The sequence below is a fragment of the Felis catus genome, chromosome A3 (genome assembly GCF_018350175.1).
Source record: "Felis catus isolate Fca126 chromosome A3, F.catus_Fca126_mat1.0, whole genome shotgun sequence".
NCBI lineage: Eukaryota > Metazoa > Chordata > Mammalia > Carnivora > Felidae > Felis > Felis catus.
The window spans coordinates 4,299,839-4,318,628 of NC_058370.1; the positions used below are offsets into that span (position 1 = coordinate 4,299,839).

At 46.8% G+C, this 18,790-nt stretch overlaps 1 protein-coding gene across 1 annotated transcript; it reads left to right on the forward strand.

The window, feature by feature from the left end:
• The first annotated feature begins 9,023 nt into the window (after positions 1-9,023).
• PRELID3B (PRELI domain containing 3B) lies at positions 9,024-18,610 on the forward strand. The gene is made up of 6 exons (XM_023251057.2): positions 9,024-9,181; positions 13,015-13,183; positions 14,386-14,475; positions 14,911-14,981; positions 15,104-15,206; positions 16,846-18,610. Exons 1-6 carry the CDS (start codon positions 9,150-9,152, stop codon positions 16,963-16,965), a joined length of 585 nt encoding a protein of 194 aa, XP_023106825.1. The 5' UTR covers positions 9,024-9,149; the 3' UTR covers positions 16,966-18,610.
• Positions 18,611-18,790: the final 180 nt, after the last annotated feature.

Consider the following 18,790-nt stretch of genomic DNA (forward strand, 5'->3'; position numbering starts at 1 on the left):
ATTGAATCATGGCTTCCTATCATCCCTTTATATTCACTCAACAAATGCTTACTGAACAGCGAAGCGATGTCTGGCACTGTGCTTGGTCGTAGGCACTGGAGATTCAGCTGTGACTGACACAGGCCATCTCTTCAGAATGCTCCTTCTGTCCGGTGCTCTCACCAGAACCAAGATCAAACCCCTGCATTCTTGCAAGCCTCTGGCCCCCTCCCATCCTAAGTACTGGGGTTTGGTCTGCTTCATCGTCTACGTTGGTATGCGTTCATCTCACACTTCATGGAAAACTCACTTGGCAAATTTCCAACATGACGCTGGAGCATCGAGATGTGAATAGACCTTCTGTTCTCTCAGTCGGTCAAGAAGCAGCCATAAAAATAGTAAAGGACACGCGCTTGTGTTTTGTCTGGTTTTGTTTGGTTTTGTCTGGGAGGCGGCAGAACATAGGAGAGGAATGGAAGTCGATATGTCATCTCTCCCTAAAGGTTTTCCAACGTGGCACTCAGCTGCATAGAGGCTATGCCTACACGCTGCCAGCAAGCCTGGCCCCCAGTGTTCCGGTTTCCATCTTGGATGCCAATAATCCAGTTTAGTCATCCTTTCATTAACTGCCTGAAGTAACCAGTCTGGGTATCGTGGCATCACAAAAGGCAACAGACTCTCAGGTGAGTAGAGGAGGGGCCCCTGCTGGGCCCATAGGTACTTGCTGTTTGTATTGTTGACCCCCAAGGCTTTGTTAAAGTACCATCTGAATATTCCCGTTGGAGCCACATTCAAGAACCTTCTACCCGCGCGCTCTTAAGCTCTTCAGCGCACTCCACACCATTATGCTACCTCCCTGTACCAGGAACTGAGTCTTGATAATGAAATAATGTATTCTTTTGTTTTGAAAGGGTCAGATCAGCGCTTACGAGACGGTTCGTGGCAAACCACTGACTTCTCTTCCGCCTTTCCATCCTGTTGTGCTTGATTTTCATTACAATTTTTACAATATACACGAAACGTCACATTGCTGCAGAACGGACCTCTTAAGACCATAATAAAGGAAAAGTTGCCTCTCCCCCCCTTGCTCTGAATAGGATCCACGGGGTATCTAGGGCACTTCCGCTCAGGTTTACAACATTCGAGCGCAGCCACCTTCTCACAGCCGGAATGAGGGTGACCTGGGCACGTCGTATTCTGACTGCAAACGTTTGTGCTCTCCCGTGGCCGGACCCAGACAATGAGGAAGTGCGGTACACAAGTTTTGTCCCCACGCCGTAATGTAACGACAAGAGAGTCGGGCTGGGGAGAGGAAGGCACCTGTGGCGGGACAGACGGGGCTGTCTCTCGGCTTCCATCTCCCAGCTGGAACAATGGCCCCCGTCTCCTCCCTGCGCAAGGTGTCACCCTGGCCAGTGAGAGAATACGTGTTATGTGCCCTAAGCTGAGAGCTTGGAGAAAGACCTTGGAGAAAGGCCAGATATTTCTTCAACCTCACAATACGGCCTGGCACTCATTATTGAATGGGACGGACCCCAGGGGGCTGGTCTTTTGAAACCGTAGGCAGCTGAACGGCTTTCAGGACGCTGGCTGTAATCGTTCTCTCCCTCGGTGTTCACGCTGCTGGCCACCGAAACGTTACATCTGAAAGGCCATCGAGATGAAGTCAAGCCAGAATAGGCCACACAAAAAAAGGAGCTGTCTGAATCCGACCCCAGCCAACATGCAGCTGCATTTGTAATTCCTTGCTTCCCGGGGTCCCCTGTGGATGGGGGTACTTGGCAGGGGAGCCCCCTACAGGGCCTCATCTGTCTCTGGATTGGTCCATTGGCCTCCAGCAAAGCTAGAGAACTAATTTGCCTCCAGCAAAACGCGGGAGATTGCCAAGCTCCGCAGACAACAGAAAGCCAGGCTGTCTCCCTTCGCAAACCTAACCACGCCTCGCAGAGGGACTGTGCCTCTCAGCACAGACCGTAGGCCCTCTCCCTTTCTGATACAACAGGCGAGGAATTGGTTTGCCATTTTTGTCGTGGTCGTCAAACGACAGACCACCGTCCGGGTGACTTCAGATAAAAAAAGGTCCTTCACGAGGGTTAAAAAAAAAAAAAAAAAGGAAAAAGCTCGTAAGTCTGCCCGTGAAGATGCTACTTTGGGGCTTCTTTGGTCTCCAGAACCTCGACTCGTGGCCAGCGCACCCCCTCCATCTTCCCGCCTCCCGGCGTGGTAACAGGGGCCAAACAAAGTACATCTGGCGAATGCCAAAGGACTGCAGAAGCTGCTTGTGTCCGGGCACACGTGCGATGGTGGCATTTCTGTTCTCCCGGGAAGGACCCCGGGCCAGGCTTTAGACCTTTGTGCGAGGGTCTGTGCAAGGAAGTCTCTCCAAGGCAGAGGTGCTGCGCACGGAGTTATGCTCATTTCGATAGGGACTGCCTGGTGAGGGGACGACCGCAAAGAGGACAAATCGATTCAGCTTGAAGAAATGACCTTTAATTTCTCAGGATGAGGAGTTACTGGAATAGTCAAAGTCCTCCTGGGAGAGATTCATTTCTTATGAGAGATTCATTTCTTGTGCTAGAAATGTAGGCAGAGCTCAGTGAGACACTGGGGTGAATAAGAGGCGGGGGTGAATCACGTGGGTAGGAAGTTCAGAGCAATTACCCGAAATCTTCAGTCGCTAATGGGAATGCAATTGAATTTGACTCGAGACACTTGTCCAATTACAAGTAACGTGAGATCCCTGAAGGGGAGGAGGGTGCTGGGCTCCTCCTGCTCTCTCTCCTCTCCCTTTCCAGCGCCAGGGAACCATCAACCCCACCCCCCAACACCTAACCCTGCACCGGAGAGGCCGCGGGACATCGAAGTCTTCAGCTTGAGCTTGGCAGGCCACATGCAGACCCTGGCTCTCCATTTTGCGAGGGTTGTTCAGGTCACTACGTGGAAAGCTGAGCGTCTGTGCAAGGCCTCGGGCAACAGCGCTTCCCCAAAATGCCACCCGCCCCACCCCACCTCTGCCCCCGCTGCTTGTCACCCCGTGGACTTCTGCATCTTTCTCCTAGCCACACCCCTCTGTCAGACCCAGACCTGAGGGTTTGAGAAAGCTCTCCTTTTTAGTGTATAATTGGCGCCTAACAAGCCCACTGACTCCACTTAAAACCAACACCAAATTTCATAGTAACTAATGAAAAACGAAGTGTGTGGCTGAGACTTTATCCTGAAAAAGGAAATATAAAATGATGAAAGCAAGTTTTTACACATACACCCAGGCACATGCATATATGCAGTGATACATATACATACGATTATATATTCATATGATACATCTGCATACATGCATACATGCATGTATGTGGTGATACATACACATATGATTATATATTCATAGATGAGATATATATACACACATATACACATGCATATATGAGGTGATATATATATACATATGATTATATATTCATAGATGAGATACACACATATACACATGCATATATGTGGTGATACATATACATATGATTATATATTCATATATGAGATACACACATATACACATGCATATATGCAGTAATACTTATACATATGATTATATATTCATAGATGAGATATATATACACATGCATATATGCAGTGATATATATATACATATGATTATATATTCATAGATGAGATACACATACATATACACATGCATATATGTGGTGATACATATACATATAATTATATATTTATATATGAGATATACACACACAGATACACATGCATACATGTGGTGATACATATACATATGATTATATATTCATAGATGAGATATATATACACACATATACACATGCATACATGCAGTGATATATATATACATATGATTATACATTCATATATGAGATACACACATATACACATGCATACATGCAGTGATATATATATACATATGATTATACATTCATATATGAGATACACACATATACACATGCATATATGCGGTGATACATATACATATGATTATATATTCACATATGAAATACATATACACACACACAACTTAGGCTAAAATTGTGAGTCTATGCAAATTCTTATTACACAGAATGAATCAAGTGCTGGTTTTTACCACAATCTTCGCCACCAAACGGTAAGAGCACTACCCAATCCATCCGGACTTCACAGCTCGATCACAGGAACGGAGCTCTTTGCAGAAATAGTCAAGGAGTTGATTAGCTTCCCCATGGGTGTCTCCCAGGCTCTAGCTATTTAAATTACTCCCTTAGGATGTGCTTTTGCTTTGAGTTCCATCCCTCGTCAGCTTTCTCTTCTCAGTTGTTAGCTGCCTTCATTCACATGAAGCCGTCCCTCGGCGGTTTCATGTACAACGGAGGAGGGAGGTCTCAAGCATCGCCCTCCGCTATCTGCCGAGACCATGCATATTCTCCAAGAGTTTCCACTTTACTTTCCAGTCATTTGTGGTACACTTTTAGCCATGGACAGCCAGTGAGAGACTGACCAGCAAACCCTGGGGCCCAACAGGTGAGGGTCCAGGCTAGCGTTTTCACACGGCATCACGTCTGTAAGTACTTGGTTTGGTAGTGAATATTTTCATGTGTTGATGATTCTTGCTTCCGTCTGCAGCCACGTTACAGCAAGTACTCAAAATATGGAAAGTTAAATAAGAGGGTCCCAGTCCCTCTAACACAGAAGTTACTATACTTTGAATGGTTGTATCCCCCCAAAATTCGCGTGCTGAAATCTTTTTTTTTTAATGTTTTTTATTTATTTTTGAGAGAGACAGAGACAGAGCACAAGCCGGGGAGGGCCAGAGAGAGGGAGACCCAGAATCCGAAGCAGGCTCCGAGCTGTCAGCACAGAGCCTGACACGGGGCTCGAACTCACGAACGGCGAGATCATGACTTAAGATCGTGAGTGGGAGTTGGACGCTCAAGGTGCCCCTCATGTGCTGAAATCTTAATGCCCAGTGTGATGGTGTGAGGAGGTGGGCCTTCGGGAGCCGCTTACATCACGAGTCCTCGGGAATGGGGTTAGCGCTCTTACAAAAGAGACCCGAGAGACCTCCCTCGCCTCTTCCACCGCTGGAGGACACAGCAAGAAGTCAGCGACCGGAACCCCCTGACGTCTGGTCTCGAACTTCCGGAGAACTGTGAGAATAAACTGTTGTCAATAAGCCACCCACTCTGTGCTACTTTGTTCCAGCAGCCCGAACAAACTAAGTTGTACACACACACACACACACACACACACACACACACACACACTACAATCTGAGGTGCCTGTGCCAACAGGAACCCCAAAGCAGAAGCAAAGCGCTGTGCTGAGCCGGGGAAGAGGCATATCAGTGAGGCCCTCGGGGCAGTGGAGTATTTGCACAGTCTCAAGACGTGAGTAAGACTCTTCAGGACAGGCAGGGGGAAAGTGCATTCTGGACAGAGAACACCATGCACAAAGTTCAAGGGTGTGGAAATGCATGGCCTGCTGTGAACAGCAAGGAACGGACGCAGCCACAGGGTTCGGTGGAGTTGAGGGATGGAAGGACAAAAGATTGAGTCCAGACGGGAAGCCTGGGCCAGATTCTAAGAGCCTGTTAGGGACGGCGCAGGCTTTCCACACTGCAACACTGTGGACATTTGGGGCCAGCTACTTCTTTGTTGCAGGGCACGGTCTCCGTCCCGGGCACTGTAGGGTCTTAGCAGCATCCCTGGCCTCTACCCACTAGCTGCCAGCGGCAGCCCCTCCCTGTATGTGACAACCAATAAGGTCTCCAGACATTGTCACACATCTCCTGGAGGAAATCGCCCCTGGTCGAGAACCCGCTGATGTAGGATAAACTCCGCCTGGATAGGGATGGCCTCCAATGGGTGATCTGGGGCTATTTGTTAAATGAATAAAGGAAGGGAGCAAAGGCAAAACGATTAGAGAGAGAAAGAATACATTCGGAGCCCAGAAGACATACGGAAGAACACAAACCATTTTATTATTTTTTTTTTAATTTTTTTTTCAACGTTTATTTATTTTTGGGACAGAGAGAGACAGAGCATGAACGGGGGAGGGGCAGAGAGAGAGGGAGACACAGAATCGGAAACAGGCTCCAGGCTCTGAGCCATCAGCCCAGAGCCCGACGCGGGGCTCGAACTCCCGGACCGCGAGATCGTGACCTGGCTGAAGTCTGACGCTTAACCGACTGCACCACCCAGGCGCCCCAAACACAAACCATTTTAAAGAGAAGTGGAGGAAAGCCACAGGAGCTCTCATTGAATTCGGAGATAAAGGTCATTGCTGAGAGGTTCAGAAGAAAAGGTGGGTTTGGAGTTTTCAGAGGACGGATGAGAGTCACAAAAGTATAGAGAAAGCTTTAAGGGAGACACACACAGTCCTGGGATGTATGAAAGACAGCGGGAGCCCACAGGCTTACTGTTTTACATTAATAGTAAGGCGTTTAGTGTAGATGTTAAAAAATACCCATTTTCTGTCGACAGTAGTAGCCATTCAAGGTTTCGTTTAAATGTACTCTCAAAGAAGCTGGTATAAAACATTAAGTCATCATGGGACAGGTTAGGCAGGCAAACTGTGAAGATAGCACTGTGAAGAACTGAGGTTTGGAAGGACATAAAAGGAGCTGGGGCCCAGCTGAAGCTGAGATGTGTGACTTCATCCACCTGTCCTGCCGGCCCTGTCTCTGTGTGCCCACGCCACCAGTCCCCAGGAGCCTCGTGCTCTGCCCACCGCCCTCCACGACGCCTGCCCCCGGGACTGCGGTTCACGGCCATGATCTCTTCGCTCCAAACTCCTAACCTTCACTTTAGGTATCTTCTAGTCATCTCTTGACTTGTGTTTTGGATCCTCAGCCAGAAGTACCTTGACGGTTGGAATTACACTCACATTCCTCCCTCCCTGGGCCCACCCTCCAGCCCCAGACACAGGGAAGGGTGTGGAGACCTGGGGATTGGCTGTCACCCTGGGGCAACTGCCGTGAGGGCCAGTCACCTGCTTAATTTCAAGTTAAAGTTATGACCTGCTAATAGTTTCCCTGTTTCTGTGACAGGCACAGTCAGTGATGCAATGCTTAGGTATCTAAAAACCAATCATTTGTTTCCTCCGGGGAGATAATATGTGTAAAGGTCTTGCTCTCCAAATCCAAGTGCAAGGTGATGTTATTTCTACCTTGGGGAAGTGCACAGAAAAGACAATCGGGTCCTAAAGTCCCACTCTCCCACGCCCCTGTCCCCATAACTCACTCCAGAGGCAGCAAGTAACATCAATAGTGTGAGTGGGAGATCGGTGTCCATTAATCTTCCTAACTTTGAAGAACAGAAATCTCGAACGAGGGGGAAGAATGGTGTTCTTTCAAATAAACAGAATAGGAATCCTGGATGGCGAAGAGCTCCGTGGAGCTCCAGGAATAGCAGGGACAGGTTGTTCTGTGCTCTCGGGTCCTGAACCAGTGTTTTAAACACCCGCCAACATTAACTTCGCATCTTAATCAAGGTTGAGCCACTCTGGGCCGCCTTCAAAGCATTACCTCCCCAAGAATTCACTCCAAGTACCACAGAGCTTTTTTTTTTTTTTTACGTCCTAGGCACCGCAAATTGCACGTAGCAACTACCCAACCATATTATTTCCTTCCTGCCTAATGTAATTTTTCTGTTTTTCTATATAAAGGACTTGAGCTATTTTTAAAAAATTATCCTCCCTCCTAAATGAACCTGGCTTTTATTTGTTTTTAACAATCAAACGAGCTAAGAACAAGAATGAGGCACTGCTTCCAACCGGCTTCTAAGTAACCAGATGTAAAGATTTTGTCCACAGCCATCATTTAAAATGGCAAGCTGTACCTTTAGGGACAGGGGCAGGAGGGGCAGGGGGGAAGGGAGGGCTTAGCCTGAAACCTAGGCCTGGCACTTTGTTCACTGGGCAAGGCTCACCTGTGTATGACATCACAGGCCATTCCTGCCTGGCGCTCGCTTCTTAGTGACTCACTCGCTTAGGCAGCCAATAATTATTACGTAGGGATGAGGGAATCATGGAGCCTCACCCTCAAGGGCTTACAGTCTAGTGGAAGTTAAACAGATACACCTGATGATCTCAGTAATTCGTTCATTCCACAACTTATTATTTCATTTTTCAATAAATAATTATTGAACCTTTACTATATACGAGGTGCTGAGAATCATTTATTGGGCAAAACAGGCAAGATCCTTGCCTTCAAGGGCTTGCATTCAAGTGGGAGTTAAACAAATAAGACAGTCTCATAGAGTGATGCATGCTAAGAAAAATGTAGTGGGATGTTGTGATGGAGGAACTAAGGGTTGGAGGATGTCTAAGGAAGGGTGATGAGAGAAGGTGTCCCTCAGGGGTGACATCTGAGATAAGACCCATCTATAAACCCAGGGCCATGAAGTTTTCTCCTCTGTTCCAACTAGGACCCATTCTTCCTAAATGCACCTTTCATTTGGGCATCAATCACACTGTCTGATGTTAGTTTCTCCGTGTCTATATATCTTCTGCCCACCTGGGGGTCCTAACCGCGTGGAGGACAAGAAGCATAAGCACAGAGCTGATTGGCTGGTGGGTTGGTGGGATTACTTTGGAGACGCACAGTCCGGGTTAAGAGAAGAGTTGGTTGGAACTTTCTAACGAGGTGCCATGACAATTTGCTCACGCGCACACCACAGGACCGTCCGCGTGTGCGGGTTTACTGGACCCGTCTACAGGCCTGGCAGCCTAAGGCGAGCCAGGAGCCGGGCGGGAAACTGCAGGCGAGGCGGGCAGGGCCAGGGCGCCCAGGCACCCGCTGGGCCCGGCCCAACTCTGTCCAGAGGTCAGCGCTCCCGGCGACGCCCGCGAGGGGGCAGCCGGCCGGTCGCATGCCGCGCCTGCGCAGCACAGCGCCTACGCCGGCGGCCCCGGGCGCTGCCCCCGGAACTGCGCCGGCGCGTTGCGCCCGGCGCTAAGGGGCGGGGTTTCGTTGCGCCGCGCGCAAGACTGGGGCAAAACCCGGGCCGGGATAGGGCGTGGGGCAGCGCGTCGGGACGTCCCTCGCGTCGGGCCCGACGGCGCGTGCGCGCTGCGCGGCCGGCGGGGAGGCCTGGGGGGCGGGGCGGGGGCAAGTGTGGCTTTTTTGCCTCATTGTCCCCTAGCGCCGCCCGGGCATCGCGCAGGCTGCCGGCACCATGAAGATCTGGACTTCAGAGCACGTCTTTGAGTAAGTTTGAGGAAATTGGGCCGGTCGGCGGGGCGCACGGGGCAACTGCAGGGTGGGGAGGGCAGGTTGGGCCGGGAGTGGTGGCGAGGCCGGGGCGCCCCTCAGGAAGCTTCCAGGCGTCGGGCCTAGTTGGGGGAGCTGGGCCCGAGCCCCGAGGGGCCCCGGGGGCGGGGACTCTGGGTCTGCCGTCCCGGAGCGGGTCCCCCGAGGAGGGAGCCCTCGGACGCCCAGTCCCCGCGGCCGCCCGGGCTGTGGGGCAGGCCCGGGACGGGCACTAGCGGCCCGCCCCGCAGGGAGACCCCCTCTCCCCCCAGGCTGGTGGGGGCGTCGCCCGGCACGAAGTCCTCGACTGCACTCGGGTGGCAGAGGGCCCTGCTTGTCACATCGGCCTTGCCAAACCCGGTGGGACGGGTCCCTCCACCCCGGCGGAACCCAGCGGGGAAGGCGTGGGCGAGTCTCCTCGCCGGGCCACCTCGCCCGGCCACCTTTCGGGAGGAGGATGGTACCGGGTGAGGTCGGACGACCAGGAGGCGAAACTCTTCCGGCAGCTCGAGACCTGAGGAACAGAGCCTGAAAATTGGAGTCCAAGGTCCAGCTCTGGTTCCAGCAAACTGCGTGACCTTGGGTTCCCGTTTGCACCGGAGACACGGAAGATGACGGTGCCGTCAGGGCCTGCCACCAAGAGATGTCTTTGAGGCCACGCTCAGGGACATCTCTTGGTTGGAAAAAGTTCTTAGTAACAAAATAGGCCTTGACCCCACGTGGATGTTGGGTATGAAATTCCCTTTTGGTCCCGCGGTTCCATATACAAACGAAGCAGGCGGTTAAGCAGCTATTATCATTTTTTGGGAAAAGAAACAATCCTAGTAGTTAATCCAGGGAAGCACTCCTCAGCGGGCTAATGCGTCTTCTTGTCACTCTTCTGAAATGCCACCGTTGTCCTACACACTGTTGTGATTTTACATTTGAATCCACTGCTGAGCTCTCTGTTCCTCTGATCTTGTTATTGCCGCCACACTGTTTTAATTTTCATAGCTTCGAAGTATGTTTTAGTTCAGCCGTTTGATCGTTTAAACCATGATTCCGAGGGCAGTTTTAAAAGCAGTTGTAAACTTTTTGCGTCCTCGGTGACCCACACCCATCCAAGAGTCCACCGGGTCCTGGAATGTATAGAATGTTAGAATCAGAGGAGAGATTTCCTCTTTCCCCAGTGCTGGCTCTCCTTCTGGGTAAAAAAGACCCTAGATTTGTGGTCTTTCTGCTGCTCCCTACCTGGTAACAGCCTTTACTACTCTGTTTCAGCCCTTGGCATCACGGATGGTGTTCGTTGGACGGTCTGCTTCTGGATGTCAGTGCTTCAGAAGTTCTTTGAAATTTGGAGTCCCCACGTCTCCTTAGAACTTTCTTCTCTCTGTCTTCCCTAACACTCCTCTCTGCTACCCTGTCTCTACTCTTTCCGCTCTTCCCGCCAGTGTTTCCCCCTCTTCCCCTAAATGTTCAGGGAGATTCTGTTATTGGCCTTCTCGTCTTGCCATTTCAGTGATTCCAGTCTTTGTGCCACAGACCTCTCTGAGATTTGATGAGAGTGCTGGGACTCTCCTCCCAGAAGATAGACGTGTGCAAATAAAGGCTGTACGTGTCCTGGGAGCAGCAGCCCCGTCCCCGATTCTCCCCAAATAATCCGGGCTTTTCGGTCAGGGTCCCAGCCGATACATCCATACTTAGGACACCCAGATCTGTACCTTGGGCTCCAGCCTCTCTTGAACCTCAAATCCTCATCTTCAGGTCTTCACCAGGCATCTCTGCTCACACGTCCTGTGGGCTCGCCAGACTCCGCCCTGAAATGGAAGTTACCATCTTCCCGCACAGATCTTACGTTGCCGTGTTTCCCATCTTGAGGGCTCTACTGTCTACAGTATCGAAAGTCATCATTCCATGTCTTGCCCATATTTGTCCAGCACTTCCTTCTGAGACTTCACCTATAGTTGGCATCCAGGTGAAGCCATCCATTGACTCCTTCAACAGATAGGAATGTCTACTATGTGCCTGGGCTGTTCTTTGGTTACATTTTGGTAGATGAATCAAGACATCGTTGCTGCCTGGCTGGAGTTTTGTGTGTCCTTAAGTGTCTGCCCACCTCATTTTATAGGTGAAGGACCTGGGCAGGTGGGTAAGGTTCTGCCTGCCCTCTGGTGCCATTCTGAGTGTCTTTTCACATAATTACATTGGTAGGGTTCAGATTAATTGCTGGAAGACTGCTAGCATGCATCCTTTGTAATGTTTGAGCTGATTATGTTCCATAAAGCAGTCTCAGTTCAAGTTAAGTCAACACCGATGTTTTCAGGTTGGCTCACGGAAGAGAAGGACTATATTACAAATAATACGTAACCACCCTGAAGCCATGCAATTATTAATTTTTTGGAGGGAATCGGGGGAAGAGATAAGTGCAAGGAAGCCAGCTAACCGTGGTATATGACTAGATGGAGACAGGGACAGGGTTCATCTGATTTTCATTTTAGATAGTTGCCTTGGTAACCATCTGAGTGCTCGGCCTGTATCACTTCTATGTGTGCGGACCGTTGAGATTTATGAAGTAGCTCCCCTTATATACCTGCGCTGTTTGCCAAATACAGCTTGAGATTAAAAACAGAGTGGGGTTCGTTTATACAATGGCAAAGATGAAAACATTAGAAGTAATGTCACCGGTTGTCCAGGGTTCTGGGAAATGCATGGTGTTGACATTTCCCTTCTGTTGGCAAGGAGGCGGCATCAGGCTTGGTTCTCTGAAAAGCTGAACCAGATTAATGGCCTCCCTCCCTCTTCTGCTTTTAGAAAGAGAAAAAGTAATGCTGTGTGGTTTATGGGTAAATGTGGTGAAACATCATCTCCAGACCTCTTTTTCCTTTCAGCGAAGACAAGCGCACAGATAGGGTAGCATCAGACTGCCCATGGGCCCGGTCACCTCTCACCCTGCCTTGTCCTTAATAAGGGGCTCCTTGGAGGAGGATGGCTCCTGTGGCAGCATCACCTTCGTACAGGTTGTGAAGCGAACACGTGCACATCACATTTTGAATCATCCAAGCACGTGTGCTTTTTCAAGAAGACAATAACTGAGAGAGAATATTAGAAGAGAGTGTGTTAGGAGTACCTTAAAAACACTTTGTGGTATTGTGTGACCTTTTCAAAACAAATCAGAATCACTCCTTTGAGGAAGGCGATAAAGAAAGATTGACTGGAGGGGCCACTATTTTTTATTACCTTAATCTAGAGAAGAATACGTTTTTTTAATATTACGGTATTCAAATCCATAAGGCTCTGGATCTTCTTGTAATCCCTAAAAGAATTTATGGCGTCTGTAAGTTCGTTAACTTTTGTTAACTTCTTTATAACTCTAGGGACTTGGGACCAGGCAAAAGAATAAATGGTATGATAACAATTTTTGCTGCTTGTTTTCATAGAACACATTTTGTAAATACATTGTTATGAATCAGTGGTTCTTAGCAACAGGATTCGCGTGTGAAAGTGAACACGGGTAAATAGGAAAGATTGTGTGCGAAACTGTACTGTAATGCATCATCGGCTCTGTTTATCTTTATGGACATCACTTGTACCACGTAGCAGCCCGTGTGCTCAAAAAATACTGATTTCCGTACATGTTTAAAATGTAGATTGAGCTCCCCAAATCATCTTTCGCTCGGTGTTTCAGAAAATAATTTTCCCTAGTTAAATTAATTAAACTTCAACTGTAAAGAATGATTTGCTGGGTTATGAAAATGGTTTAGCTTATATGCGTATGTTTTCAAGCATTTGGTTTTCTTGGTTCCTGTCCACAGCCACCCTTGGGAAACCGTTACAACAGCTGCAATGCAGAAGTACCCAAACCCTATGAACCCGAGTGTGGTTGGGGTGGACGTACTGGACAGACATATAGATCCCTCTGGAAAGTTGCACAGCCATAGACTTCTCAGCACAGAGTGGGGACTGCCTTCCATTGTGAAATCTGTAAGTGCGTCTTTATTCCTGTGGAAATGTGACTGCCGTAGAGAAGTTTTCTAAAGCGCATTATAATTTCAAATAGGTTGTGGGAGCCGATTCTGAGTGTCATTTTCGCATCAGTTCAAATTGTATTATAATAAACTTGAGTTATGAGTGTATAATGAATTGGAAATATTATTACAGTCTTCATGAAGGCACCCGATAAAACCTTCTGAAGGAAGCCGGCTAATGCTCTGTAATCTAAAAGGAGTTCTGCTCTGCTCCTCCTGCAGTGGCCGGCAGCCCCAGGCCCGTAGTAAGGTCTGGAAGCGGTGGGCTGGTGGTGGTGGTTAGCTGTGCTCGCCGTGGTCAGTGGTGGCTCGTGCACGTTGAGCGAAGAGCCTATCCTCAGACTTTGCTCTCGCCACCTTTCTTCCAAGGTCTGACACTCCTCCCCGTACGTTTAAAAGCAGAATTCTCTTCCTTTACATGTGAGCAGGCTTTCAGTAAGAAACCGGAATGCCAGATCATGACAGTGTGAAAGAGTTCTGGCATAATGAATGGACTCTGTTTCCTTTAGAGTTTCTCCTATGGAAGGTAGATCCACTCAGAAAACCGAAGGACCCATCTTTCAACAGGAATGTACTGATGGCTTCCTTGGTACGAACCACCGTGTTCGGTAGTGAGGACACAGAAATGAGCAAGGTCGGGGGGTGGTCTGGGGTCTCAGCCCAGCGGGTGATGTCGGACGTGATGCATTATCCTCCGTCACGAAATGGCCATTTTCCTCCCTGGAGAACCAAGCCACGGCACCGTCTCCCTCAGACTGCTCTAGCAAAGCCTCGACAGAGACTCTTGAGCTCTCGTGTTTCTAGACGCCGTGTTTACCCAGATATTCTGATTTCCATGTTTCGGGCTCAGTGCTCCGTTGTCACACCTTGGTGGTTTCAGGGTCTGCTTTATACTGCGTGCATTCTCCCTGGGCTGGTCGCTAATTGCCTCTGGGAAGGGTTTTGTGTGTCTGTTAGTCCCCTCTCATTCATGGCGCATGGACTCTCGTGACCCTCAAACGGGCCTCCTTTCTGACCTTTGTCTGATTCCTCCTGTTGTTTAGGAAGCAGATTTTTCAGTTCGAGATGTTAACAGGTCTCTGCCTTGAAATAAAACATTGGTTTACTTGTTAAGAAACCCTTCCTCCTCTGATTACTAATTGTGAATGTTCTTTTTAGCTTATTGGTGCAGCAAGAACAAAAACATACGTGCAAGAACATTCTGTAGTTGATCCCGTAGACAGAACAATGGAACTTAAATCTACTAATGTAAGTTTGAGCTCCCTTTTAATTTAAAACTATTCGGCTTAATGTGGGGGGGGGCGGTGGTCTCTGTTATAGTTGATACACAGGCGCATGTATACTCTTCAACAGGAAATCAGCGCTCATGTGCTGCATCGTCTTTCCTGTTTGCAGCCTCGAGCTTTCCTGCTCCCATGAGCCCACTGATTATTTCTAGGGGTCAGCACTCAATAAATTGAATTCGGGATCATGTGCATATTGTGACGATAATACTTTTGTTATATTATTTTTTTAATAAAAAGAAAGCAGCGAATGGTGAAATTTAAGTTCCGGATTTGCAGTATATCAAAGTGATTTATTTGTGTATTTACCTAGCAAGATTTGGGCTTGTGAGTTAATTTGGGGAATGTTTTTAATCTTGGTTTCCAAAATGGTTTGATTTTTTTCTTTTTCATTCTGTAGATTTCATTTACAAATATGGTTTCAGTAGATGAGAGACTCATATACAAACCACATCCTCAGGACCCAGGAAAGTGAGTAAAAAAATGTTTTGACAAACTTATTTTACAGGGTGTTTGAATTTTTTATTCAAGTCATATATTTCTTTGAAAAATGCAAGGTCATCCTGAAGCTGTGTGGATGTGTTTTGTTCCAGAACTGTTTTGACTCAAGAAGCCATAATCACCGTGAAAGGAGTCAGTCTCAGCAGTTACCTTGAAGGACTAATGGCGAGTACGATATCTTCAAATGCTAATAAAGTAAGTCAGGCTGCTCCCTAGTTGCTGTTACTCCTGGGTTTGGGTTTCCTTTCTTGGAAGAGCTTGGTACCGAACGTGTGTCTGTCCTGGAAAACGGATTCTGAACCATGATGCGGTGAGCATCCGTAAAGGCCGTTTTTTGCACAGTAGGGTCTAGCCCCACTGGGTTTACGTGCAGGCTGTAACTCTTACCAGCCTTTCAACCTTGGACAATTAGGTTAACCTTCCTGTGCCTCAGTTTCCCATCTGTGAAGTGGGCATCTTAACCGGGTTGGGCATGAAGAGTAAATGAGATGAGACAACGTATGGAAAGTGCATGTGGCCCAGGGCCCAGCATGTGGGAAGTGCTTGATGATGTGTCACTGTGTGCCATTGTTTAAAACACCCAATTCTCAACCCTTTTCATTATTGTCTCCGCCCAACAACCCCCAGGTCCATCACAGACCTTTTTTTCTCTAACAGCCACCAGCTCATGAAAGTATTTAACACTCAACACCATGGATAGATGGATATGCTTTGTACCTAAAAAGAGTGAGATTTTTCCACCTTCCCCAACCCCCAACTGATTTTTGCCCCTTGGAGAATGCATGATTTAAAACAAAATAAGTTTAGAGAAAGAGGTACATAATGCACTCTTCTATAACACATGTTTACTATACTTACTTGGCAGTCACAAGATATTTCTAGCTGCATTCTCCGTGCCAGGCAGAGGGCTAGGCTAGACTAGGGATACATACAGCAGGGGACAAAACAAGTATGGTCCCTGCCCCCATGGAACTAAGAAGAAGTCAACATTAATCACACGTCATTAGGAAAGGAAAGGTACAAAAAGACATGAGTATTTAATGAGTGTTGTGTTGAGTGCTGAAGGAGGGGCATGTTGGTTGTGAGGGGGATGCTAGGAAGCATTTCCAGCAGAGGAACTGCATGTGCAAAGGGCCTGAGACAGAGGAAGCATGAAGTGCCCCCTCTTTTTCTCAAGGAACTTCATCAAGCACCAGGAGAGAATGGTTGAAGAAAAAGTCAGGGACCAGCTCTTTCAGGGCCTCTTGCAGGATTTTGGTTTAAAATAATGGACATAAAAAGAAAAACCGAGTTTGACCTTTTGGCCCCCAAGAAAGGGACCGCTCTAATCAGAAATAAGTAAACCATCACTATCATTTAATTGTAGGTTCTTTTGAGAACATCTTTTGCATGCAAAAGAAAAAGCAGTTTATAGATCAATCTAGTTGCCCAAAGCATTCGATAATTTGGTAAATAATATTAAAGAACAAAAAGTAAGGACAGGGGCGCCTGAGTGGCTCAGTCGCTTAAGCCTCCGGCTTCCGCTCAGGTCACGATCTCATGGTTCATGAGTTCGAGCTCCGCGTCAGGCTCTGCTGACAGCTCAGAGCCTGGAGCCTGCTTCGGATTCTGTGTCTCCCTCTCTCTCTGCCCCTCCCCTGCTCATGCTCTGTCTCTCTTTCCAGAATAAATAAACTTTAAAAAAAAAAAAAAAAAGCAAGGACAAAAATGGTCCATCCCGGTGAGGTTTAGTTACATTTGTAATGCTCCTTGTTATTTCCTGATGTGCCATTTATGTGATACGTGCCTTCGCTCTCACTTGGTGAGAATAGATGTATTGAATTTTTTTTTTAAGGGCCGAGAAGCGATGGAATGGGTAATACATAAGTTAAATGCCGAGATTGAAGAATTGGCGGCTTCGGCGAGAGGGAGCATAAGGACACCGATGGCAGCGGCGGCATTTGTAGAGAAGTGAGGACCGAAGCCCCCACGCCCCCCCCAGGTCTCTGCAAGCTGGCAGTGTATTTATTTGTTATTTAAAAAAATAAAACTATATTTTAGGTAGGATTTTTTTTTTTTTTTATTAAGCTGAAGGAAAGCTATATGACTTTGGATCAAAACAAAGAGGTGCGGGGGTTCTAAATACAAGGGATCATCCAGGAGTAGTACGGTTTGAAGTGACCATCTAATTGTGAGGATTCTAGTATTTATGGGAAAATTCAACAATTTTTGAAAAGTACTTGGAAAATCTCATTGGCACGTTAAATCTCCCTTAAGGTAGTATTTTAAAGCTTTTCGTGCGTTGGAACTCTACCTAGCTTTGGACCAACCCCAGAACAAAGCAGAGCCGTCTAAGTTCACGCAGTTACCCCGCTGCGGTAAACTTCGCGAGCTGGCGTGAGGGGGTGCTCTTTAAAAGGAGAAATTACATAGTTTTAAAAGGACATGCTACTTTGTGTAAAATAACCTGCTCTGCTATAAACCATCATTAAAAAAATCACAGCGTTTGGTTTTGGTACTTCAATGACATTTTCGGAGTGAAAATTATCACTAAAAGAATACATGACTCCCAACAGCAACAGAAAGGATTTCATCGTATTAAAGAGTCCTGTGTTAATTTGCCAAAGTTTTGTAACTTAGGGAAAGGTATTACCTCCCTTGGATTTGTACTTTATGACTTGGCGTGCTCTCCTGTGGGCTGGTGATGTTCACTGAAAAAATAAAGTCATTACCGAAATCCTGCAGCACTCCAAACTGAAACAGAACAGCTGTACACATCTTCTAGCATTTCACATTTGCCTAACTTACAAATTGCCGTGTGTCAAAATCCTGGCTCCGTAATTGCTAAAGCATGATATGTCAGGTTATTTGAATATAATTACTTTTTGAAGTACTTGTGACCACAAAACATCTTTTTTACATGAAGAGCTGTACGTCATTTGAAATTACTCAAACCGATGTCTTCCTGAAGCATAAATCCCGGGTACTCAGTGTTTTTAGTAATATGGTGGGGGCGGAGGGGAAGAAAAAAAAGAATAATAATGAGAAAAGAAGCATTGACCTAAACCAACCACTATGTGAATTGCTTTGCAGCTTTTATTTATGGGAAATCCTTACTTTGGATACCACGGGGCAGCTGCGGTCTGAAAATGTATTTCTCATTTTGTAGGCAGGCAGTTCCCAACCAGTAAATAATATCTTTGATACGTGCAGTTGTTGCATACAGAGTGTTTTTCTTAGAAGGTGATTAGCTCTTGTCTTTATTTTACAATGCTTAATGTAATAAACTCCTCAGGTTTCCTGGAAAAGAAACCAGTTAATATATGTACATAAACCACAGAAATACTATAGCAAACTATTTAAAAATTAGTGTTTTTCTATTCAAAGTATTGTTTAGCTTAAGACTTCTTAGGACTTTTGTAAAAGCAACTGAAATCCAATAAGGTTTGTGATTATTTTTTGTAACCGGAGATGATTTTTACAATTCAAATAACATTTCAGTTAAACAAAACATTGGAAAATATTGGTATTTGATTTAAAAGTTGCCTTGTATAATTTCTGTAAATTATGCTTGTAAAAAAAGGTGTAATGCCCTAATGATAAAACGATTTCTGAACAAATTTTTTTCCTGTTTGATTTTTTTTCTAAACTCTGACCTAATGATAAAATTCTAGAAATTTTCATTTTCCAGTGTAGTTACTTTCAGTGAAATAGCTGGTAGTTTGTGGCTTTTACCTTTTAAAATACAAATATACAGCAAGTAGATGTGTTTGAGACTAAACTGGACGGTGTTCGCAGAT

Coding starts and splice junctions, on each gene's coding strand:
- PRELID3B (XM_023251057.2), top strand. CDS start 9,150: ATGAAGATCTGGACTTCAGAGCACGTCTTTGA. Junction 13,184..14,385: donor TGCCTTCCATTGTGAAATCT/GTAAGTGCGTCT, acceptor TGTTCTTTTTAG/CTTATTGGTGCAGCAAGAAC. Junction 15,207..16,845: donor TATCTTCAAATGCTAATAAA/GTAAGTCAGGCT, acceptor TTTTTTTTTAAG/GGCCGAGAAGCGATGGAATG.